Source organism: Sphaeramia orbicularis, chromosome 1 (genome assembly GCF_902148855.1).
Source record: "Sphaeramia orbicularis chromosome 1, fSphaOr1.1, whole genome shotgun sequence".
Lineage (NCBI taxonomy): Eukaryota > Metazoa > Chordata > Actinopteri > Kurtiformes > Apogonidae > Sphaeramia > Sphaeramia orbicularis.
Window position 1 is genome coordinate 57458946 of NC_043957.1, and position 27560 is coordinate 57486505.

General features: G+C 37.2%; 1 protein-coding gene across 4 annotated transcripts in view; it reads right to left on the reverse strand.

Moving 5' to 3' along the window:
* rptor (regulatory associated protein of MTOR, complex 1) overlaps positions 1–27560 on the reverse strand; it is a 435324-nt gene that overhangs the window by 238974 nt on the left and 168790 nt on the right. For all 4 annotated transcript variants that reach the window (XM_030142949.1, XM_030142930.1, XM_030142940.1 and 1 more), the window contains exon 8: positions 634–693. In XM_030142949.1, coding sequence (XP_029998809.1) covers positions 634–693 — 60 coding nt within the window. The remainder of the gene's footprint in view (positions 1–633; positions 694–27560) is intronic.

Genomic DNA, 27560 nt, shown 5'->3' on the forward strand with positions numbered 1-27560 from the left:
TTCAATCTCAAGTGGGTCAGATCGGTAAAATATGATCATAATAACAGAAATAATGACAACTCCAAATTTTTCTCTTAGTAAATGTTAATATTTTCATGTATTTACACTAAAACAAAGTAGAATTTCGCAAAAAAATTTGAATAATCTGAACAAATATGAACAACCTGAAATGCCTCAAGAGAAGTAAGCACAATGTTAACAATATTCTGCCTGTTACTAAATGTTTTGTGTATATGTAGATCCACTGTGATCTGTAAGTTATAATGCACATGTGTAACTGATAAACTGAGGCAGAATATTGTTAAAATTACACTTATTTTTTCAGTTTGTTCATGTTATTCACATCTTTCGAAAGGATAGTTTGTAGATGTAAACCTTTTCATAATGTAAATTTACTTCTTTCGCTCTTAAACACAGAGAAAAGTTTGGAGTTGTCATTATTTATAGGTTACTCTGTTATTATTTTACTGATTCGGCCCACTGCAGGTCAAATTTAGCTGAATGTGGAACTGAACTAAAATGAGTTCGACACCCTTGCTCTATATTGTCGCTTCTTCAGAGGGCAGCTATAGAGATTTTTCTGTGTGCTTTTCTTTTTCTTTTTTTTCTCAATAGCTGTGGAGTGCCACTTACTTCTCGATGAGGTCTAACGTCACCCCTGGCACCAGCTTGGCACTCTTCTGCATACAAAACCTAGAGGAGAAAACAAAAGAAGCAGAGGTTAAAAAAAACAACCAAAAAAAAAGCTGCTGGTGAGGTTTGGAAGGAAAAGAAGAGGTGCACACAGACGAGACAAAGCTATAAAAATGTTTGGCCTGTACAATATGAATTTTACGACTTACAAGAGACAATCAACGGATAAAATGCTCGAGTGAAAAACGACAAGTTCAGTGATTACAACAGCTGAGCACTTTGATTAGTGCATTTTGGCTGAGTTACAGTTGAAAAAGGTAAGGGAGGGGGTGATGGGAGGATGCAGCACGGAGCGCACACGGTCGTACGTCTGCGATGTCTGGCGCGGGGTTATTGTTTACTGTGCGTGATTTTTGCAGTGACAGGTCGGGCCAGCTGTACGTCACAGCAGGTTGTCATGGCGGGTTCAGCGAGACATCACACCTGAATGTGAGCAGGTGTGTGTTTGTGCAAATAGTCAACATGACATATAGATAGATAGATGTACTTTATTGATCCCAAACTGGGAAATTGCAGTACAGCAGCAGCGTGACGCACAGTAGAAAAATAGAACAGAAGAGCAAACACTAGGGCGTCTCAAAAACCACTTTTCTCTTCAGATCACGGTGTTATTTAAACCAGTATATCTCCAACATGATAATACCCCCCCCCCAAAAAAAAATCTGCAAAATCTATCATCGTTTGACCCCCCGCCCATACACACACACACACACGGAGTATGAAGGACCCGTCAAAAAACACCAAAAACGCTCATTTTAACCCAGAAAATCACATATAATGAGGTCTTCAGTGTGCACAAATTGCTTTTTCTGTAATATCAACTTCATAGCTTATTGTATCAGGTGATATATAAGTGAAAATAAGGTGATTTTAAGATAAAATAACTCAATTATAGGCTAAAAATTTGAAATAGAAAGAAGTTCAGAACAGTAAATCTAGTTGCACACAATGCCTGTTTTCTAAACCCCCTTTTCAGCAAAATACAGGTTTTAGTTACAGACAAATTCAGCTGAACACTTCAATAATAAGGCTAAATACAAGATTTAAGGTTGCATCAATCAAAGACTTTAATGATGACATGGTTCTGATAATCTGGACATACTTTTATACATGTGCAGTTCACAGTTTATTCAGATAGTACTAGCTCTGTAGTTTCTCTTCCATTTCATTCTTGAGGAACTCTGGTAGTTTGATTCTGTGGGAACCATGTTCCCTCTGTGGGCTCCATCCATGGCTGCATTGGCAGAATCTTGGATGTCCTTAACACCTCTGTCTGCAGCATCGTTAACGACACATAGCTCCGAGACAACAGCCCTCATTTCTCTGTTCTGTGACTCTTCCTCTCACTGCTCTGGGGGTGCTCCCAGCCACGCCCCATCCATGCCTAGAAGGTCAAATATCAGCCAAGACTGGACTGGGGTCCCACAAGATCTTCCAGGTCAGGCAAGAACTTCTGTGTTTAAAGGTGGGCTTTCCTCTAGTGAATCCTGCAGGTTTGGACTTGGCCTGCAGTTGTCTTCCCATGGCTTCTTTGGTTTCTACTGGTACTTCTTTATCAAAGAGACTCATGTCGCGTTTCCATTTTGTGGAACCAGCTCGACTTGGCTCGGCTCGACTCAGTATTCCTGGAGACCGTTTCCATTACAGGATACTACTGGCTTTACAGTACCTGGACGTCATAGCGATGTGGCACGTTATTTCTGTGTCGTCTGCTCAGAGAGTTGCTGAAAACTCGCTCGTTGTGAGTTGTCTCATCTGAATTTTTACGTCGGCCACCAAAGACTGAATCTCCTGGACCGACCATGGTGTAGTTTTGGGCTGTTATCGTGTGGATTAATGTACCGCTATATTTACTGTAAACTTCCGCATCTGTTTTTTGTGAAACAGTGGGTCACAGAGAAAACTGTCTGACCAATCAGTGGTCTGCAGTGTTATACGTCACGGTTTAGTATCGCTTGGAACCTCGGTGGAGGTGATACCAAAAAACTAGTACCAGGTACCAGATTCTAGGTCCTGTTTCGTAATGGAAATGCAAAAAGGCCGAGCCCTGTCGAGTCCAGCCGGTACCACGCAGTGGAAACGCGGCAATAGCACCACAACAGACTCAGTCAGGTACCACATGTGACGCAGTATGGATGTCTGTACTTGGTGTACAATGAGAGTAATCCATAGCAACGGTCAGTATGAACTTTAGCATGGTAACACATTTAAAAACAGCATTTTTTTGGTGTTTTTGGCATTTTTTTGGTGAACCCTTCATAGTTTGCCGTGGGTGGGTGGGAGGGGGGGTCAAATGTTGATGGATTTGGTTGAAATTTTTGGGGGGGCTATTATCATGTTGGAGATTAACTGGTTTAAATAACACCGTAATCTGAAGAGAAAAGCCATTTTTGAGACGCCCTAGCAAACACACTATAGATAATAAATTAGAAGTACTATTTGACTAAATGTAAAAGGAGCATCCACTAAAGGACTAGTCTAGGGGTCTGCAACCTATGGCTCCTGGACCAAATGTGGCTCTTCAACAAACAATATTGAACTGAATGAACCATTGCTTTTTAACATTGTTGTAGGCCTAAATCAATTCTAACAATGTCCATCTGTAAATATGTGTAGGCTGTATACAGAATAAAATAAATTTTCGATGGCAGATAAACAAAACTGTATGTCACACTCCATTATTTACCAGCCAGATTTAATACAAGATACTCAATTTGCATTTGCAGTTCGTAGTTTGGCTGTTTAAAAGTCAGCTTATACATTACACCGCTACTTCATCCCACTACCCTCAGGACGCAGGTACAGGACATTAAAATTCAGGAGGGCCCGTCTTGGGAAAAGCCTGATCCCCGCAGCCATAGCTGCCCTAAACACCAGGCCCCGCTGACAGGCTGACCAGTCTACTGACTGTCACTCCATCAATGTCTCTTTTCGTTTTGTCTGCCCCTACTGCTGCTGTTGTTGTCTGTGTTGTATAATGTTACTGTCTTTTTCTTGTAATGTTATGTTATCTTTTTCTTGTATGTTATGTAATGTCTTTTTCTTGTAATGTTTCAGTCAGTGAAGACGAATTTCCCCACGGGGACCAATAAATTAAATCTAATCTAATCTATATACATGAAAGTTCAGCTTTTTATCCATTACATCACAGGTGTCAAACATGCGTCCCGGGGGCCAAATCCAGCCCGCCAAAGGGTCCAGTCTGGCCCTTGGGATAAATTTGTGAAATGCAAAAATTACACTGAAGATATTAACAATCCTTTTAGTTCAGGTTCCACATTCAGAACAATTTAATCTCAAGTGGGTAGGACCAGTAAAACACTATCATAATAACATATAAATAATGACAACTCCAAATTTTTCTCTTAGTAAATGTAAATATTTACATGTATTCACACTAAAACAAAGTAGAATTTCGCAAAAAATGTGAATAACCTGAACAAATATGAACAACCTGAAACGTTTTAAGAGAAGTAAGTACAATTTTAATAATATTCCACCTGTTATTAAATGTTTTGTGTGTTTGTAGATCCACTGTGATCTGTAAGTTATAATGTACATGTGTAAATGATAAACTGGGGCAGAATATTGTTAAAATTACACTTATTTTTTCAGTTTGTTCATGTTATTCACATTGTCTGAAAGGATAGTTTGTAGATGTAAACTTTTCATAATGTAAATTTACTTCTTTCGCTCTTAAACATAGAGGAAAGTTTGGAGTTGACATTATTTCTATATTATTCTGTTATTATTTTACTGGTTTGGCCCACTGCAGATCAAATTTAGCTGAATGTGGAACTGAACTAAAATGAGTTTGACAGCCCTGTATTACACGATGTAATTTTGTTTTGGAATAGTGCATCATTAAAAATAAATTGTACAAATTTGGAACGTTTTCTTTACTGCACTTTTATAATTTCATAAATGCACCAAACATTGCACTATTGTAGCGGAAATACAAAGTTAAATAAAAAACTAATCACAAAAAGGCTGCAGAAGAACAGCCACATCATGGTAAAATGTAGACGGGTTAATGTTTTTGTTTTGATGCTCTGGTCACATTTTTTTCTTCTTTGAGTCAAAAATGGCTCTTTAGATTGTAAATCTTGCAGATCCCTGGACTAGTCAGTATCAAGATGGATTGACCCTCATGAGAGAACTGTCAATCAATATCTGTCCACGCCGAATTGAGTCCATCTACCACCTACCACCACTACCTAGCGTACATATCATTAAGAACAGACTGGTGTAGTCGAGGGAAATCTCAGTGTGAAAAGACCAAATGTGGACCCCTCATTCCACCGTCTGATGAGGACTTGTCATATTACTGTGATGATTACAGACACTTGGGTTCAGGAGGACTTTGGAAAACTGTCCTCACTTCAAAAAGTTCACTGCTGCATTCAGAAATACAACAACTAGATCAGTTCTGTGTAGAAACAGAGATCTCTGGACCCCCGCGCATGTCATAATGGATGGTGCAAATGTGTGCCGTGGTAGGACAAGTCCACGTTCCAGGGGGTTTTCAGGCAAAACAACAGGTTCTACATGTCATACATGAAAAAAAAAACAAAAACATCCAGACTGTTATCAGCAAATCAAATTATTAACAGGGTTATGCACAACAACTGGTTTATAGTTACAGATATTTTAGAAAACAGCATCTCTGTTGTATTCTAGTCGTAATTGTACAAGTGCTACAACATTATATAAATAAGACAAAACAGCATTTGACTTACTTTAAATTATAAAATTCCAATGGACCCCCAGACTATCTACCTGGGTCTAATACCTGATGATGTAATTCCAAGAGAAGACACTTACTTATTACCTCCACCAGGAGGTATTGTGATCACTTTGCTTTGTGTGTTTGATTGCGTGTTTGTTTGTTTGTTAGCAACTTTATGGGAAAACTCTTCCACCCATCTTTCCCAAATCTTCCACAGATAGGCCTAGGCCCTGGGACCAACCCATTAAATTTTGGTCCCAGTAGGCCAAAGTTCAAGGTCACAGCAAGGTCACAACATCTACAATTTTCCTATCTGTCATTATTGAGCAATTTTCCAAAATTCATAAAAAATTCAAAACGACTCTGATTAGCCTCCAATTGGATCCACCTGTAGCTTAGAACAATATCTTGTATCCGGCACAAAATGGTCCACATCCACTGTGGAATGTGGACCCTGTGGACATTTACATTTAACATTGAAAATCCCATTTACCACACATTTAAAATTAGAACTCAACTAATATTGATTGGAATTGAATATAATTGGACAGACACATGACTGGTACCAGCTTCAACTTTTTCTGCTGTATGGAACAACCTGGAAACTGTTGAATTTAAAAAGAAACAGTCGATCCACACATGCACACCGTTCGGGGTGCTTGGTGGAGGTTTGTGTTCTCTGAACCCTTGTTTTATCATGTTTTCTCCTGTTTTGAGTTAGGAGGCCAGGTTAGACCTGTGTATTTTGGTTTCTTTATTTTGATTAAAGAAGTTTAGAGTGTTTGAGTTGGTTTGGTTTGTTATTTTGCCACTGCCCACCCTAAAATAAATACATTGCTGCTCGGCTTTAATTTAATATCTACTGTCATGGTCTTCTTTGGGAGTGGGATTCAAGTGGGAGTCATTTTATGTTATGCCTTTTGAACCCCTAGATTAAGGCGTAACAGGGACTGAGATCAAGCTCAGACCTAAAGCAGACTAGATGCATAACAAGGCCATTACAACACCCAAACATAACAGACTGATCTGGTATGAGGGGTGAGTGGAAGAATGAGGCAGCTGTGGGAACCCAAATTAAGAAACTGCAAAAAGATAATTGAGTGATTGTGTAAAGGATTTTCAAACCACATTAATGATGTTATCAAATAAATGAGACTATGCACCAGAGATAGAGTCATATCCCTGTAGGTGTGGCTGACTGGTCTTGAATCATAATCCTGAGGCTGCTTTGTCTGAGACTGAGATAAGGCCAAACAAAAATGCAGATTGAAATCTTTAAAAAAAATAAATAAATAAATCGGACCAATGGCCCTGTATCTTACCGGCCAAATTCAAAGCTTTGGGAAATGTATCCAGATGCCATTTATTCTCACCCAGTTCTGTGTATTTATTCTATTAAAAAAATAGCCCATGTTCTGGTCATATTCCAATCAGATCTGGAAAAAATTCAAATTCCAACTTGATATCATTGATACTGATTTATTGGATCAATCCACTTCCTATCTTTTATAATGGGAACATTTTTCAAAGTCGCACCAAATCCAGAATCAGACTCGGATCCAAATAATTTCATTAACTTTTGTTGACATCATCATAAAGAAGCTGTATACCAAGTTTGAAGTCAAATCGGAATTGTAGTTTCGGAGAAGACGATTGAAATTTTTGTAACAGATGACAGACGACACCGATGCTGACGGACGCCGCATGACAATATTTTACGGCTCGTCGGCCGGTTAGCTAAAAAAAAAATGTATTGAGACTGTTCTTTAAACTAAGAGCATTCCTGAGTACTCCAGCTTTTTCTTTGATCACTTTGGCTACTTTTCCACTGACTTTATCAGTTTAACTTGCTTCAGCTGAGCACAGCTTGGCCTGGTTTGGCCGCTGCAGATGTATGGCCGGCTGCTAAGTGCCCGTGGAATTGGCTGTGGAACGGTTCTTTGGATTTGAAATTCCAAAAGAACAGGAGTCATGCGTGTCCTGGGAAGGGGACGACTGATCTGATGTGACTCTGACGTACATTATGGCTGGTGAATTCAAAGATTCTGTCTGAGCTGGATAATAATGAGATCCCACATGGCACCGGAGTGACTTCAGAACAGATCTGCCCTGGAAACGCCTTAAAGATATATAATCAGCCACTTAATCACTGGGAGCTATGATGAGAAAATGCACACAGGGGCGTCCTCTGCACTCAGGTACGTACGTCCTGATTGTTCTGCAGTTTTGGGGGATTGTGTCTGAACAGCAGAATAAATATTTTGTTTATGTTTCTGTCTGAGTTTGAAGCAAATGGGGAAACCATCAATCCCCCCCGATATAAACAGAGATGATTAACTTAAAAAAAAAAAAAAAGGCTCGTAGAGATAGACAGACGGGCCAAAGTAAACAGAGGACACACTTCATGGGAATTGAAATTGAAAACTGTGTTTCCAGTCAACACCTGTGTGGGGGAGATTCAACAACCCTCTGGCATAAGAGAAAAGAAGAACGGAGAGAGGCGGAGGAAATAAGACGAGGAGAGGAAATTTGTCTACAACACAGGTGTCAAACATGCGGCCCGGGGGCCAAATCCGGCCCGCCAAAGGGTCCACTCTGGCCCTGGGATGAATTTGTGAAATGCAAAAATGAAGATATTAAAAATCCACATAATTTTTGTGTCCTTTTGACCATGTTACATGCAGATTTTTGTATTTAAAAACAATGTAAAATATTGTAAAAATGAGTTTTATCTGAATAATAGTTTCTCTTTTCTCAGTAAATATTTATTTTTTAAATTAGACCCAAAGTGCTTCCAAACCTGCTTCATAACATTCGTCTACATCTGGTTCGTATTTTTACCCCCATGTCCTGTTTTTAGGACCAGTTTCATAGACGCACCCATCTATCTACAGGGTGAGTCAGAAAAAACGCTCTTTTCATTTAAAGAAATTGTACCACTGAAATGGAAATGCTTATTTTTCTTTTGATTATACAGTCATATTGATGTGGTTATTGAGCATGTCTGGTGATTGAATCATTGATTTATGGCATAGCATAACAGAGGGAATGTCCATTGTTTATTGTGCACCGAAATACCTGCCAACACAGTTTATGGCACCGTGAATGAAATTGAAATTGTCAACCATTACTGCATGTTTACTCGCCATCAAAATGTTTTGTCTCAACGAAGTCGTCCGGCACGACCTTCAACCTGGCTACCATTCAGATTGATGCAAATCTATGCTCGTTGTCGCATCTCTAACACAGCTCTTCTCGCCATTCGTGTTCGTCGTAGGGCTCGGATTTCAGCCGTGATGCGATTTCGGAGTTCCTGAAGAGTTTGTGGAACAGTCTGATACACACGGTTTTTAAGATACCCCCACAAGAAAAAATCAAGGGGGGTCAAGTCTGGGGATCTAGGTGGCCACTCTCTCTCCTGACCCAAACAGACAACTCGATGAGGAAATAATACCTGCAATCGCTGTGGTCTTGCCATGATGAAAACTCCCTGGGCACTGTCATGTAGGCCTATGTCCTGAGTGTGAAAGCAAAGCCCCGACTCCTGTAATTGTTGTCAATTTCAAGTTTGTTCACTGTGGCATACATTGTGTTGGCAGGTATTTCAGTGCCCAATAAACAATGGACCTTCTCTCTCTTATGCAATGCAATAAATCTATGACTACATCACCAGACATGCTCAATAACCACATCAATATGACTGTATGGTCAAAAGGAAAATCAGTGTTTCCGTTTTAGCAGTACAATTTCTTTAAATGGAAAGAGCGTTTTTTCTGACTCACCCTGTACACCAGACGTCTGTTATCTTATGTGTAAAACTATGTCTCACCCACATGACTTCAGCACAGCAGGGCCACATGAAACTTTAAAGCTTTAGTTCAGAGGTCATCGACTACATTTGTCCGAAGGTCAACATTTTCTAAGGAGACTCTGTCGGGGCAGAACTTTGAAAATAACACAGAGAAAGAGGAAAAAGAAAATACTACTTAAGAAAAATTTCTGGTAAACCCTGTGAACATCTGGTGATTTATCAATTCCGTTGTCGTACATGTGGTGTGTTCACTGCAGATGAGTAAAGTCTTTTTTTTTTTACTCTAACTTACAGACATTATGCACCAATTCTGAACTCAAGGGCAGGTTCAGCATTTACAGACGAAATGACAGAAAAATGTTCCTTACTCTGTCCTGTCATTCATGTGATCTATTGCTCATCTTTTGTGGTATCACTTTTCTGAAGTGTGCTCTTTCAGCAAATCTTCAGTTTATATTGCAGTGTGAGCCTGAATTTCCACCCAAAAACACTTCAGAACGCTTCATTTGTCACCACCAGTTCAAAACCTATAATCCTTGAGCCGGAAATGAAACCGCTGCAAACCCCTTCCAGTTACAGAGATGTTGATTCACACAAAACTAATAATATCATATGACCTCTGCATTAGCTGAAATAGGAGAGGTCATCTGGAGTGGAATTTTTATTTTACATATTATAGATACAGGTGTGTTCACATGGGATTAAGATCAAACAGTAGGGATGGGAACCGGTAGGAATTTAACGATTCTGATTCTTTATCGATTCTCTTATTGATTCTCATTGGGTGAAGGAATAAAAGAGTACAAACGTGTTTATTTTTTTTGCATTAACTGTCTTTTATGTTTCCATCTCTGCACAGAAAATCTAACATATACAGTATGCACAAATAATAAGAACAGATGACGCCAGGCCCGGTCAAGGTTATTATCGTTAACGAAATCTAACGAAATGACGAAAACTACAATTGAAAAAACATTTTCGTTAACTGAAATAAATAAAAACTATAATTAAAAGGAAAAATAATAACTGAAACTGTATTGTGTGCCTACAAAACTAACTAAAAAGTATAAAAATTATGGATAAAATTCCCTTAGTTTTTGTCTTTGTCAATGTTGAATTGATATAAAATCAATTTATTTAACTTTTAGCTTTTTTAGCACTTTTAGCTAATGGCACCGTACAACACTTCACGGTCCGTCACTTGTGGTTTCCTGTCGTCTTCTGGTCCCCACTCAAACTGGAAACATGGAGACTAAAGTTGGGAGAAAGCAGCAGAGTCCTGTCTGGGATTTATTTGAATACGACGACAGAGAAGAAGAGAAAAGATATGACGAAACAAAAACTAAACTAAAACTAAGCATTTAGAAAGTAACAAACTAATAAAAATAGGACCAATGGCCCTGTAGCTTACTGGCCAAATTAAAAGCTTTGGGAAATGTATCCAGATGCCATTTCTTACACTGGTCTACATGGAAAATGCTTCCAGAATAAAAGTAATGAAATTTTACCACATGAGAGTCACTGATAAAGAAAAGTCAAGTCAAAAATGCTGGTTGGCTGAACTTTCCAAGATACAGCCTCGGGTCAAAATGTGAAATTCAAGAATTAACGAGAGAATGGGTTTGACTCAAAAGGAATATTTGTCTCAGAGCTACAAGATCTACTTCAAAACACTGTCTGCACATTAGAATACATTCACTTTACAGGTTCTATTTAGTGGAAGATTTATGAAACTATTATATAAATGTACATAAACCAATATATATGTGTAATAACACTTAATCATATACCTTGAAAACATCAGCAAACCGGCACTTTTGTCATTTATTTTCCAATTAATCTTATTAAAATACATAACATTTAGCACATTTAATGTCTGAAGCAAATCATTTCTCAAAAAAATTGTAAACCAGTGTTATCACCCAGTTCTGTGTATTTATTCTATTACAGAAATAGCCCATGTTTTGGTCATATTCCAATCAGATCTGTAAAAAATTCAAATTCCAACTTGATATCATTGATACTGATTTATTGGATCAATCTACTTCCTATCTGTTATAATGGGAAAATTTTTCAAAGTGGCACCAAATCTAAAATCAGATCCGGATCCAAATAATTTCACAAACTTTTGTTGACATCATCATAAAGAAGCTGTATATCAAGTTTGAAATCAACACTGGTCTACAATTTTTTAGAAATGATTTGCTTCAGACATTAAATGTGCTAAATGTTACGTATTTTAATAAGATTAATTGGAAAATAAATGACAAAAGTGCCGGTTTGCTGATGTTTTCAAGGTATATGATTAAGTGTTATTACACATATATATTGGTTTATGTACATTTATATAGTAGTTTTATAAATCTTCCACTAAATAGAACCTGTAAAGTGAATGTATTCGAATGTGCAGACAGTGTTTTGAAGTAGATCTTGTAGCTCTGAGACAAATATTCCTTTTGAGTCAAACCCATTCTCTCGTTAATTCTTGAATTTCACATTTTGACCCGAGGCTGTACCTTGGAAAGTTCAGCCAACCAGCATTTTTGACTTGATTTTTCTTTATCGGTGACTCTCATGTGGTAAAATTTCATTACTTTTATTCTGGAAGCATTTTCCTTGTAGACCAGTGCAATCGGAATTGTAGTTTCGGAGAAGAAGACGATTGAAATTTTTGTAACAGACGACGACGACAGACGACGATGCTGCCGCCAGATGCTGCAAGACGACAATAGCTTACAGCCTATGGGCCGGTAAGCTAAAAAAAATGGGACCGTACAGAGAATACGTATGCATATAGAATACATTATAGAGCCTAAATGTCCTCTAAAATTAACCTTTATTTGCAACATAGTATAGCAAACTATTACATGATCAAAAACAAATTAATTTTTGCAAAAAATGTCTCTGTTTTGAATGTTTGGGGTTGCCAGAAATTTGTGATGTTAAAATGGGGTCACGGGCCAAAAAAGGTTGGGAACCACTGAATTATCACAGTAATAACAGGCCATTTTGATATGACAACTAGACTAAACTTCAGGAAAAGCCAGGAGCTATGAAGGATCTGTCTTCTGCAGAGGTAGAAGATGGTCCGGCGACAGGCATGAAAAAGAAATTGGAGGATTATTATGAACAGAGAACGAGGTGGCCAGACTTTAATTGGATCAGTGAATAACTACGGGGGCGCTGACAGGAGAGGGTACGAGTGGGCATGTGCACATTAAAGTTTAAGAAGGAAAATGAAGTGGATCCAATGTGAAGAAACTCCAGTGGTGCTCTGGCGGGTGGGCTGTGGAGTGTGTGTGTGTGTGTGTGTGTGTGTGTGTGTGTGTGTGTGTGTGTGTGTGTGTGTGTGTGTAGGTGTGTGTGTGTGTGTGTGTGTGTGTGGTGGGGGGGGTGGGCAGCTCATTACTTCTTCAATCAGCCTTCTGTCCCAAGTCACCGTTTCCATCAGTCATGTGTTGAAAAGGCTGCTGGGTTGGTCTGAAATCTAATCTGATCTGCACTGACCCACAGCACGTATGACGTACATCACACCCACCACCTTCATGTCAAACAGTCTACTTCAGTATTTGGCCTTTCCGATTTATATGATGCACTTTGTCACCAGGATTTGCAATTTAACCTTCTAGGTCTGTATGTTACACTGTAAAAAAAAAAATCTGTAATTTAACAGAATTTTTACTGTTTATTTTTACAGATTTTTCCTGTATTTTTAAGATACAGGAAAATATCAATGAAATGACAAAAATGGACTGTGATTTTACATGTCAAATGGAAAATAACATGAAAAAACTGTAACTGTGAATAACCATAAAATTTCCATTTTTTAAAAGATTTTTTTTTTCCTCAGAAAAATACAGTTAAAACACCTTTGCAAATGTATCATATTTTCACAAATATGTCTTTTCTATTTATGAGATTAAACTGTTAATTTAAAGTTTAATACTGTGAAAAAATAAATAAAACGGGATAAAATTACTAACAATTAACCGTTAAAGAAGTATTTGTTCTATAAGTTTAACCAGACTTGTTTGTTAATTGACAAATATCTTGTGTAATTACAGGAGGTTTCACAACAAAAATGTTAAATAAATGTATTTTTGTGAATGTATAACATGTATAAGCACTGATAAACTGTCCAAATACAGTTTTTATCAGTGGATTGGACAACTGAGTCTCATTGAAAATTATTTATATATATATTTTTATAGGTAATTTGATTGTTTTAATACATGTAAATAGTCTTTATTAAACATTAAAAAGTTAAAGAAAAAATGTGCAAAATCTCATGTAAAGTTAGGGCAAAAAAATTGAATTTAATTATGGAAAATTACCATATTTTTATGAGATGGTTATTTTCCATCATTTTACAGTATTTTTTCGGCACCCCTGCTGCCGGAATAATATCGGGGTTTTTTTTAAGTTTTGTTTTTGTTTTGTTTTTTTTACAGTGTACCTTTACAGCCATCAATACAATCCACCAGTGCTGACACTAGCATAAATGAGAATGCTTATGGTATATTGGAGTCAAACATGAAAGGCTTACACTAATACAGATTGTCAAAATTCACTGTTTATAAATAAATAAATAATAAAAAGTGGAGTCCACACCAAGGTTCTAATAGTTTTGGATTTTTCATTATAGTTTAGTTTTATTTAGTTTTGATTTTTTTTTTCTCAAATTCAGTTCATTTTAATTAGTTTTTAGAGCAGGTTTGCTAGTTTTTATTAGTTTTCGTTTTTTTCTAAATGCTTAGTTTTAGTTTAGTTTTAGGTTTTTTTTTTAGTATCTTCTATCTTCTTCGCCGTCATATTCCAATAAATCCCAGACAGGACTCTGCTGCTTTCTCCCAACTTTAGTCTCCATGTTTCCAGGTGGAGTGGGAACCAGAAGACGACTGGAAACCACAAGTGACGGACCGTTAAATATCATACGGTACCAACAGCTAAAACTGCTTGAGGGAAATAAATCGCTTTCATATCAATCCGACATTGACAAAGACAAAAACGAAGGGAATTTTATCCAGAATTTTTAGCCGTTTTAGTTAGTTTTGTAAACACACAATATAGTTTCAGTTAGTTATTGTTTTTTTTCTTTTAATTATAGTTTTTATTTATTTCAGTAAACGAAAATGTTTTTACAGTTCTAGTTTTCGTCATTTCGTTAGTTTTTGTTAACGAGGCGGAGGGTCTTCAGTCTCTTCCTTCCAGGTTCACATCATATTTGTTGTTTTTTTTTAACCCTATATCAGCAGCTATTTCGTATTTCGGGTCAGTGTGCGCTCCTTCAATATGTCCGTGTGGAACTTGCATGGATTTAAAGTTCCGCATCGAACAACGTCTTTCGTTCCTTTTTCTTTTTCTCAACATACTGTGCCGTTTCGGTACAGCTGTGTGCTGAACCGAACATGTGCGTACCGAAATGATTCAATTCAGTATGTGGGCCGTTACAGACCTACTGTTTATTATTTGACTATTAGTTCTGTATTTCTGCATCATATTGCAGTATTTGGACAACAGCGAGGAGCTCCCTGGTGAAGTGAATCCCAGTCCACATTTGCATCCATCTGTGACAGCTGCAGTGGTTCCCAGTAATTATTACACAGACTTTGGTGGCCTCGTTTGTCCAAACACAGTTTCATAATGACCAAAAAGGAGATTTACTCTGATATTATGTTTTGGGTCATTGCTTTGGAAGAAATAAATCCGACTCAGTACATTTTGGAGTTCAGAGGCTGGACCAGAAACTCACAAAGTTACTCTGATCCATCCTGTCTGAAGGGGTCTTCTCTGTCATTATTACCTCCGCCAGGAAGTATTCAGGTTTTGCACATACGTCACATGATCACGTGGTTTTCTGTTTACGAAGCCATATTGGTAGGCAAGCTTTCCTTGGATCGTACAATTGCCCATTGTTGGTGATATCAAATAGTGAGATGGTCCAGTCGCCTGATTGGTGAGTCCCAGTCTTGTCCCGCCTCCCTGTACACTACACAGGTCTAGAGGATGGCTTCATCAGTTCTTAACAATGACTCCCATCCTTTACGAGGCAAATTTCAGCTCCTTTCCTCTGGACGGAGGTTCTTAGTCCCAGGTGCAGGACACAGCGTTTATAAAAACAGCTTTGTTCCTGTCGCCGTCACTGAGCTCAAGAAGAAATAGTGACATTGCACTTTACTAACTTATTTAGTTATTTATTCCATTTCTTTGCTCTATTTATTATTATTTATTATTATTGTGACTTCAAATTTTTAGATTTTTTAATTTTTTAATTTTATGTTCTTCTCCTGGTTTTTATCCCGGATTGTTTTCATCTTTTCTGGTTTTTATTGTGTTTTATTGTATCTTGTTTTTATTTATTTGATCTTATTTATTTTATTCTTTTATTTATCCATGCTGCTATACCCATGAATGGTGGAACACTGAGCACTTTTTGTCCTGTCTGTAAGCGTGATCAAGTGCCTGTCTTGCATGTTTAATGTATGTGTTGTTGTAATGCCAAGGCAATCACCTAGGCTGCAAAACAAATCTACCTACGGGTACAAATAAAGTAACCTTGACCTTGATATTTCTCTTTCTCCTGTGTAGATCTACAATAACATAAAGCTTTAAGCAGTGTGATCATGCTAATCACAGGAGTTGCGGTTGGTTGCAATAATCGGCAAGAAAAAAACACCGGTAAATCCTTCTATAGATTTCTGCAGGATCCAGAACAGAGGGGGCTGTTGGATTGTAGCCATAAAACGTGAAGGCTGGACACCATCCAGCACCAGCCGAGTATGCAGCGACCATTTTATTGAGGGTAAGTGAATGCATTAAAACACAAATTAGTTTATGGCTACATAGACGTTACCAGTATTTAGTTCAATAAACATGTACTATAGGCACCCCACCCCCACCCCCTGCCATTCTAAGTTTGGGTTTATTTTTAGATGTTCGTTCAGATGTTTAGACTTCCTTTATTCTTGTTCCGGGAAAAAGTGACAATCCTATGTCCCCTGATTACGTGCCTTCGTTGTTTTCACACCTGACATAGCAGATAGTTGTAAATATGTGGGTAGCTAACTGCCGGGTACTTCTGAGCACCGACAATAGCACAGAGTTTATCCAAGGTCAAGCTGTAGGGGTCCACGGCAATAGATCTGATCTTTTCCACATAGCGAACCTTGGAGGTGCTATCAAGGGTTCTGGTAATATCGGACAGGACAACGGTGCCTTTATCACAAGCAGACATACTCGCAAACACGAGTCCAAAGAAAAACATCATATAAAGCAACAGTTCTGACTTTCTGGATCCAGATAGCGTGCCTACCAATATGGCGGTGTAAATAACAATCACATGACCAGTGACATCAGCTGCAAGTCCTGAATTGTGATCGCTTTGCTTTGTGTGTTTGTTTGTTAGCCGGATAACTCAAAAAGTTATGGACAGATTTTCATGAAATATTTTCATGACGGATCTGTCTTGGCGGAGGTCTGTGCTCTCAGAGTGCTTTTCTCTTTACATTAGCAAAACATGCTACACTTTAAAATGAGAGATTACAGGGTGGGGAAGCAAAATGTACAATGAACATTTAGTTGTTTTTTTCTCAGCAGGCACTACGTCAATTGTTTTGAAACCAAACATATACTGATGTCATAATCATACCTAACACTATTATCCATACCTTTTCAGAAACTTTTGCCCATATGAGTAATCAGGAAAGCAAACGTCAAAGAGTGTGTGATTTGCTGAATGCACTCGTCACACCAAAGGAGATTTCAAAAATAGTTGGAGTGTCCATAAAGACTGTTTAGAATGGAAAGAAGAGAATGACTATGAGCAAAACTATTACCAGAAAGTCTGGAAGATACTATTAAAGAAGAATGGGAGAAGTTGTCACCCCAATATTTGAGGAACACTTGCGCAAGTTTCAGGAAGCGTGTGAAGGCAGTTATTGAGAAAGAAGGAGGACACATAGAATAAAAACATTTTCTATTATGTCAGTTTTCTTGTGGCAAAGAAATTCTCATGACTTTCAATAAACTAATTGGTCATACACTGTCTTTCAATCCCTGCCTCAAAATAGTGTAAATGTTGCTTCCCCACCCTGTATATAGCAGTGTTTTTCAACCTTGGGGTCGGGACCCCACGTGGGGTCGCCTGGAATTCAAATAGGGTCACCTGAAATTTCTTGTAATTGTTAAAAATAAAAATAAAAAACTTACTAATAAAAAATATATGGTGAGTTGACAGAGCCAATCCCAATCCATATCAGACAAACTGAAGCTGAAACTGCAGCATTGTGGTTCTGTTTATCTGTCAAATGTTCATTGTGGTCAGTTTCAGATGCTGCAGCTCTTTCATAATTCATAGTTTGAGTTCTTGTTTGTTCAGTATTAATTGTCAGCCTTGTAAATCCTAGCTGGTCTGACTGTACATATCCTGACCAAGGAAAATAAAATTCTCACTTTGTACAGTAATCTCAACCAAAAACAAATTAATTTTAGCTAAAAAAAAAAAAAAAAAAATCTCTGTTCTGAAAGTCTGAGGTCGCCAGAAATGTGTGATGTTAAAATGGGGTTAGGAGTCAACAAAGGTTGGGAACCACTGTTATAGTGGATAATTATAATAAACGCTACTCATTTGAAAATGAATATTAGCCTTATATTATAGAATTATAGACAGCACTGTTATTCATTTTCTCCATAAAATCCTCTGAAAAGCAGATGAGATTATTGAGAAATTATTTCTACCTATATATCTAAAATCCTGAGGTCAGCCAGCCCAGTGATCCAGGTTATAAATGTCCATGTATTTGACTTTTTTCAAACATCTATTTGGGAAAAAAAAAAAAAAATCACCTGTAACGTTGAACCTGATTACAGCCTGATTACATGACCATAAAAATCCAACAACAGAGTAATCAGATATAGAATAGAGTTGTAATAATTGGACCTGATGTGTTTACATGCACTTAAGAAATGTGACAATGGAAAAACTCAGATATCTTCCATATGTACTTCGTGACTTTATAATCAAACTTTCTATTATTTTCTTCCACTCATGTTTGACTGTGTCACTTCTGTTTTTTGTGATTTAATTGTTTTTACACACGTACAGATGCAAAAGAATGAAATAAATCGGATTAACAGGTGTAAATCCACGAAGACATAGGAGGATTGTGGAGAAATCCAGGTATATTAATCTCATAATCAGATTATGCTGTTGACATGATCACTTGAATAACCTGGTAACTTCAGAAATCAAATATTGATTAGAGTTTTACTGTGAATGTAAATGGGCTCACTGCTGTTACTGGAAAAGACATGTGCATTTTCTGTCTTAAAGCTCGAACTGGTCTCCCCCCCGACTAATAGAAACAGCTGGCAGTCTGCAAAATGAGATGTCAAAAATGTTTCCAAAGTCCTGGATCCACATTACTGTGACAGAAACAAGCTGCAAAGTTTTGAACGCTACATTTGATGCTGACACATGGACAGACGGCACATGACAGTCCATGAGCTAATGAGCGGGGCACAATGTCTTCACTTCCAAACAGCACATGTGCAAAGACAGGGACAATAACCACAATTTGCACTGAAAATGTTTGTTACCGTTTTTGGACTTTTTCAAGTAACAGTTAGATGAGCTCATAACAAGCAGCTCATTAAGAGGCAGAGCGCTCTTGTTTCAAACCTGCTTATTAAATGATGATACCTGATGATTAATATGACTTTTTTTTTTAATCACTAGTAAGACAAGTGGAGTAATGGAGTGGGGTTCATGTCTGATCAGCATGGAAACCTGTTTCATTAGCGCTTTCACTTCAAGCTCACATATGTATATATATATAGAGGGTAGGGATGGAACGATATGACAATTTCATATCACGGTTATTGTTACCAAAATTATCACGGTTATCATTATTATCGCGGTATTGTTGAAACTGTGCTCAAAATGTTAAAAAAGTACTGATATACACACACTGAAATAATTTAACCAAGTTGTATTTTGAAAAAATAAAACAAAAAACAAACAAACAAAATAATAAAATAATCAGCACAATGTCCCTTCTGTTGCAGAAACATTCGGTATTAACTCTTAGTGGTCTGAGCCTATTTTGGCCATTTTTCAGTACTTTTGATTTTGCCTTTATATACTATATAAACAAATGTTTACTATACCCATGTTTGGGATCTGTTTTTTCAGCACAACTTCATTTATATCATCTGCCTATTATTTTTTTCACTTTAACCTACTATATCAACATAAAAGGACAAAAAACATACACACAAAAAATATCCGATTTGAAAAATGTATATAATTTATTGCATAAATAACACACAGATGCTTAACGAACCTTTTCAAAGACTTTAACAGTGAATATTGGTTCCAAATATGAGGTATAGAACATTAAAATTATAATAAATTAAAACTACACTCAAATATTTGACATAAAAGCAGATTGTTACATAGGCGTTTTCTCCCCTAAAAGTGCGGTAATCAAACACGGTTATCATGATAATTAGAATTTAAATGGTAATACTAACCGTCTGCGATTTTACTATGGTTTATCGTTATACCGGTAATCGTTACATCCCTAATAGAGGGTCTGCACGTGACATCACTGCATGCGGAAGTCACCGCAGTTCTGCCCACTGAGCGGCAGAAACATGGAGATGAGTGACAGCGCTGGCTTCAATACTGTCTAAACCACAGGTGTCAAACATGTGGCCCGGGGACCAAATCCGGCCCACCAGAGGGTCCACTCTGGCCCCTGGGATGAATTTGTGAAATGCACAAATTACACTAAAGATATGAATCATTTTAGTTCAGGTTCCACAAACAGACCAATTCAATCTCCAGTGGGTTGGTTCAGTAAAATACTATCATAATAACCTATAATTACTCACAAATCCAATTTTTTTCCTTTATAAATGTAAACATTTTCATGTCATTTTACTGTACAGGGTGGGGAAGCAAAATGTACAATGAACATTTAGTTGTTTTTTCTCAACAGGCACTACGTCAGTTGTTTTGAAACCAAACATATACTGATGTCATAATCATACCTAACACTATTATCCATACCTTTTCAGAAACTTTTGCCCATATGAGTAATCAGGAAAGCAAACGTCAAAGAGTGTGTGATTTGCTGAATGCACTCGTCACACCAAAGGAGATTTCAAAAATAGTTGGAGTGTCCATAAAGACTGTTTAGAATGGAAAGAAGAGAATGACTATGAGCAAAACTATTACCAGAAAGTCTGGAAGATACTATTAAAGAAGAATGGGAGAAGTTGTCACCCAAATATTTGAGGAACACTTGCGCAAGTTTCAGGAAGCGTGTGAAGGCAGTTATTGAGAAAGAAGGAGGACACATAGAATAAAAACATTTTCTATTACATACATTTTCTTGTGGCAAATAAATTCTCATGACTTTCACTAAACTAATTGGTCATACACTGTCTTTCAATCCTTGCCTCAAAATATTGTACATTTTGCTTCCCCACCCTGTATCTACAGTAAAACAAACTAACAGTTCACAAAAACGCAAAAAACCTGAACAAATATGAACATTTTGAAATGTCTGAAGTGTAATTTTACCAACATTCTGTTTGTTATTAAATGTTTCGTGTATTCGTTGATCCACAGTACGTTGTAATGCACGTGTAAATGATAAACTGAGACATAATATTGTTAAAATTGCGCTTGGTTTTCTTAAGAAATTTCAGTTTGTTCATGTTATTCACATTGTTTTAAAGGATAGTTGGTAGATGCAAACATTCTCATCACATAAATTAACTTTTTTTCACTCTAAAACATAAGAGGAAAGTTTGGAGTTGCCACTCAGTCTGACTTAGAGGGGCGTGGCCCGGGGGGAAAGTGACGTATGTGCATAACCTCTACACATATAATTTCTCTGTTATTTTTTATTATGTTTCTCTTTGAGATAACTGATGCAGAGACAGACTGTGGCGATGATGTCACCCGGAGACAAAATCTCGGGGAGGGTTCGACAGTGAATAATGAAACAACTGTTGAGAAGTGGGTGACAGCAGCCATGGAGGTGTTACTGCAAGACCAACACACATCTTCTGACTCACAGCTGTACGCCTGCACGTTCAATACTGACATATTAAAATCACTGGGATACAAAGACACCATCTGATGACTCTGCAAACGACTGAAACTCTTCTCCGTGTCTACCGAGGCCAATTTATTTGACTTTATTTTACAGATACATACGAGCGGAGAAACATAACAAACGGTTTAGAACGACATGTTAGACAGCGCCTTCCCACCATCGTCATTAAAGCGCCAAATGAGGGACAATCCTTTGGAAGAATGATGTTCATCTGTCTACGTCCAGACTTGACAAATGGAGCACTGACATATTTACTGTTGTTTTTTTCCCTTTTGTGTTGTTTAGAAAATCATCGACGTGAAGAGCTTGGATTATTCACATTCAGTTTTCATGTTCATTCAGAGCGCAGGTGTCAAACATGCGGCCCGGGGGCCAAAACCGGCCCACCAAAGCAGCTGTGTCAAACTCATTTTACAGTAGTTCAGTTCCACATTCAGGCCAGTTTGATCTGCAGTGGGCCGGTAAAATAGTGACAGTGAAAAAAGTAAAATTATATTATGATCAGGTTTACATCTACATAGTTTCCTTAAAAATCTGAATAACATGAACAACTTGAATTGTCTTAAGAAAAACAAGTGCAATTTTAACAATGTTATGCCTCGGTTTATCAGTTTATCATTTACACATGTGCATTACAATCACACAAAACATTTAGTAACAGGCAGAATATAAAATTGCATTTACTTTTCTTAAGACATTCCGTTTGTTCATATTTGTTCAGGTTATTCACACTTTTTGTAAAAGTATGTATAGTTTAGTTATGTAAACATTTTCATGTAAATTTACTCCTTTACACCAAAAAAAGCAAAGAGAAAATTTGGGGTTGTCATTATTTATAGGTTATTATGATAATATTGGACTGGTTCTGACCCATTTGAAATCTAATTGGACTGTACGTGTCTGTATGTGGAACCTGAATTAAAATGATGTTGACACCACTGATTGTTCATATCTTCAGTGTAATTTTTTCATTTCACAAATTCATCCCGCGGGCCAGATTGGACCCTTTGGCGGGCCAGATTTGGCCCCCGGGCCGCATGTTTGACACCTGTGCGCTAAAGGGTCCAATTTGACCCCTGGAATCAATTTATGAAATGGAGAAATTACACTGAAGATATAAACAACCAAGGATGTTCAAATCATTTTAGGCCAGTTCAATCTCAAGTGGGTCAGACCAGTACAATACTATCATAAAAACCTATACATAATGAAAACTACAATTTTTTCTCTTTGTTGTAGTGTAAAAAAAAAAGTAAAATTACACAAAAATGTTTACATTTACAGACTAGTCTTTTGCAAAAAATGTGAATAACCTGAAATTTCTTAAGAGAAGTCTGTGGAATTTTAACAATATTCTGCCTGTTACTAAATGTTTTGTGTATTACGGCTACAATTTGCTTAGGGGTCTTATTTCTGTCTTTGTGCATAAGAAATCAACATAAGTGAATCCCCAAAGGAACTCTGTGTTGGTAAATGCAAGTTCTGCAAATGTACAGGATTTCAGTTCTGTTCAACATGTTGATGCTCATATGAACTATGTTTTCAGCTCAATTTCATCACAATTAAAGTTATATTTTCATGTCACAAATGGCCAAGTTATATTTGAACTGAATTTACCAGAAAAACAAATATTCTATTCTTTTAGATTCCCCAATTTTTCTTACCAGATTATATACTACATGTCACATGTTTTATTTTTACAAGTTCAATCTGGAGTATGGTGCTGATCCATCCTGCTTATGTTACGCCAATACATACACGAAGAATGGCACACAGCGCTGTTTAAATTAACAGTTTTCTAATAATAAGCATTTTTATGAAGAAATAACAATTCTATATTGTTCTTTCCTCTTTAGTCTGATGATAAACTATACAATAAATAATAGTGCTCCTAGTTTTTGCACAGGGATCATTAGTGTAAACCAGTGGTTCTTAACCTTGTTGGCGGTACTGAACCCCACCAGTTTCATATGCACATTCACTGAACCCTTCTTTATTAAAAAATACAATATGATTTTTTTCAAATTCAAGACAGGCATATGTTTTACTGGTGCACAAAATGAACCGTGCATTAACATCACTGTGCTCAAAGAACAAAACCAACACAATGCATGAATTTACAACAAATTCCATACCTTTTCACAAAGACCTGACCTTTTTAATACTACCACACTGAAATGGTTTTAATTTTTAACCTTATGTATTCCAATAATGAACTTATTGTATTTATGCTATTTATCATTTTTAACATTTTAACACACACCCATCACCTAATTTCCATCAGGCTACAATAATAATGAATATTTACTGCAAATCAGTGTGACTTCTGCTGTTGTGTATATGTATGTGTAGGCCGTCACGTCAACCCGGTTTTCGTTTCATCTTGCACCGAACTTTCCGAACCACGCAATTTTGACATAAAAAAAAGATAATTGCATGTAGTGTATCAAAAAAAAAGTTCTCGTTACACTCCTTCAGTATTTTTGTGATCATTGTTTTATTACGGCACTAGCTCGGCTTTAGCGTAATACGATTTTTCCATCCGCGACGGTGCGTCGGTTGTCACATGATTGTAACTGACCAGTGCGGTGACCGAAAAATGTAAACAAATGCTACACATGGCTGCCTCTGTGGTTAACAGGAAGTAGCAAAAGTCATAACAACAATGTGGAAAATACTCAAATAATTCATCGTCAGACGAGTGGAAGAGATTATAAACACTTCCGGATGTGTTGTAGTGCTATAAGCAACAACAATACACCGCATATATTGGATGTCAATCAGAGAAAGAGTCTCCGAAGCCGTTTGTTTACATACACGGACCTAGCCCGACACACACACCCGACTAATGAGTCGAGTGTGTGTCTTGACCTCCACCGAACCCCTGAGACTGACTCACCGAACCCCTAGCGTTCGATTGAACCCAGGTTAAGAACCACTGGCGTAAACGCTGACATGGCTGCAGAGCATCAGTATGATGGGATCCACAACAACCAAGTCACATCTGTCCACTGACACATTTAGTGTTTTTGTGTCAGCTGGGATTGTTTTAGATCCACAATACCAACATTTATGAAGAAGAGGAGAATTAGCAATAGTAAGTCTATAAGTTTATTCCTAATAAAGTACTGGTACTGACCAGAGCATCATGGGTAATGTCACGTCCGTCCACCAGCAAAAGTTTTCACATCCACGTGCTATTCCAAATCCAATATTTCTGAAAATAGAGCTTCCACTGTCAAATAATATCAGTAGTCTGTGCACAAATGGATTAGCATTATTTCAACACAGTTCTATGCATTTCTCACTACTTTGTTTTGTTTTGTTTTTTTTGACAAAAATGGCCACTCATTTGACCCCCTAAGGAAATTTTAGCCGATTTGTAGATCCACTGTGATCTGTAAGTTGTGATGCATATGTATAAATGATAAACTAAAGTGTAATACTGTTAAAATTGCACTGATTTTTCTTAAGAATTTTCAGGTTCATATTTGTTCATGTTACGTTCAAGTACAGTTCGTAGATGTAAACATTTTCATTATGGAATTTGACTTTTTTTCACTCAAAAATAGAGTAAAGTTGACATTATTTATAAGTTCTTATCCTATTATTTATATTGTGTTACTGGTCCAGCCCACTTTAGATCATATTAGGCTGAATGTGGAACTGAACTAAAATGAGTTTGACACCCCTGATTCAGAGGAACAACATCCACTGAAAACAGGCTGTAGAGATTTTCCGTTGCATTAATCTGACAGTAAATAATCTAACTGACCCTCCTTACTTTATCTATACTTGAAGTAGATATTTTAAGTACGTCAACCGTTCTTTAAATTAAAGGGAAGTATTCACAGATAAAGGTAAACTACTGAGTTTACGGATTATTTACAGATTAACCGCTTTTGTTCTGCTCCTATTAGTGTTGGAGTCTAGATATGAGATGCATTCAGGGCACGTTGTAAACTCTGAAACCCTCACAACTCAAAAACAGCAAAAAAAAATGGGCAGAATCAGGGGAAAATGGTGCTCTGAAGTGAACCTTGTATGTTGAAGAATCTATAGTTGAACAGCCACCGACATTGTTTGAAGAAGGGAAGTTTCATCTAATAACAGAGCAGTGGAAAGAATTATTAGACAGAATCTCAATATTAGAATCCTTCAGATGACTTTTTCATACTCTCTTCCAGTTGCTGTGCCCTTCTTTTCTTATCGTAATATCAGTTGTTTCTAGATTGTTTTTCTACATATGACCTTCTTTTATAGTTTGTGAGAAAATCGGGGTTAAACTGACATTAATCTAAATACACATCATTCACCTTATTTCTTTATTCAATTCATAAAGTAGATGTTTGTCACATGTTTAAACACAAGAAATTGCTAATGGTTTGACAAGTCATGACTAATAATAACTTTCCACTACTTTGTCATATTTTTCTAATAATTACTTCTGAAACTGTAATTCTTCATAAATAATCCTATCTTTTTTAGATATTTTTCTGGTTTATCACTTCATATCTGGCATAAGCTTGGCCTTTTGGAGCTCGTAATGCCTTATTAATAGTAAGTAATGCCTAACACTACTGTTTACCTTTGTGTTTAACCCTTTCATGCACTGTCCACTCCAGTGGACAGTTATTCTCCTGCTGTTCTCTTGTATATTAATGGGTTTTGTTGTTTTAGTTCCATATCAGCCAACACAGTGGACACTGATGCACCATCCCATACACTGTAATTCAGACCATTACTGTAACTTTGCTGTTCTTGATAAACCTGATCTGCACTAACATGTTTGAGTGTAAATCAACTGTTATTTGTTAGACAAGAAGGGGTTTTTTGCACATTATCTCGATGAAGTGAGTAATAACTAGCATTAGAATATGTTAAAGTGTGAGAAGACATCAGATTAGCAGCATTAAAAATGTTTTTATTTCATTGTTTTCATATCACTTTCTGATATTGGGTTTTAAACACGTTTCTTTACTTCAAAAATTAAATGCATGGATATTTTTGTAACTCCATAGAAAAAAAAAAACTCGATCGCATTGTTTTTTTCATGCCTAAGGAGGAATAAAAACACTGAAGACTGAGGTTCTCACAATTCGTGCATGAATGGGTTAAGTAATTCATATATTTATGTTCATTGAAAAATGACTTATATTTTTGGGTTAAACTGGCAGGGATACTAGACTTCCAAAAACACCATAACAAATAGGAGCTTCTCTAGCAGACCACTGACTTCCTATGTTATATTTCCAGGTTATTCACAGTAACAAAAAGAAACTGACAGAAAGTGCAGTTCGGAGATGGGGGGGGGGGGGGGGGGGGGCGTTTAGCGGTCCATCCTTGTCAGAGCGTGCGGGGAGGTGGCGGTCTGTGATTCCGTGATTGTGTGTCTGCATGTGTGGGGATGATAGCGCCATTGTCCGAGGGGAAGTGAGAGTGAAACAGGCTTTACTTTTTGTTCCTCTAACTCTCTGGGCAGCACGCACGTATGCACGCACACACACACACACACACACACAAAAAGCAGCAAGTGAAAGAATCTCCGCAGCAAAAAAGTTAATACATCAGTTGTAAATAGCTTTTGCACTAAATGATTTACATTGATGTGCAGTGATTACAACAGCTTGTTGATCCTACAGCGCCTTCTTTAGCGAACTATTTCATTTTTGAAGGTCTCACATTTTCTTCTTCGTGTGTTTTTTGTTGAGTTATACTTCCAGCTTTTACCTCATGATGTGGAGCCGCGGATTTGAGAATGCGGTAAAAAATGTAAAACATAATTGGTGATTTATATTGTTTATTTGTTTGAGACTTGTTTGAACCATTTTGTATGCCTTTTGTTTGCTTTGTTCTGTTTGTGTATCCCCGTGTTTGTCCGGTTTACCGTTGTAACGTGTAGACGAAGCTAAATGTTGGCTAGCAGAGACGGCTTCATTCGGGACATTAGATAGCGCCCTCGGAGAGCGGAGCGAGGTGCAGTGTTGTGTTAGTGTGTTAATTATTGTGAATGTTTAGTGTGAATTGTTTGTTAAACTGTATATTGTGTTGCTTTGTGTTTTTTGTATAGTTTTCACGGTGTTACAAACTGAGATGAACCCTTTCATGCATACTGGTCACTACAGTGGACAGGTATTCCATAGCTGTTCTCTTGTATATTCCTGGATTTTGCTGTTCTTTTCGGTTTTTTGTTTTT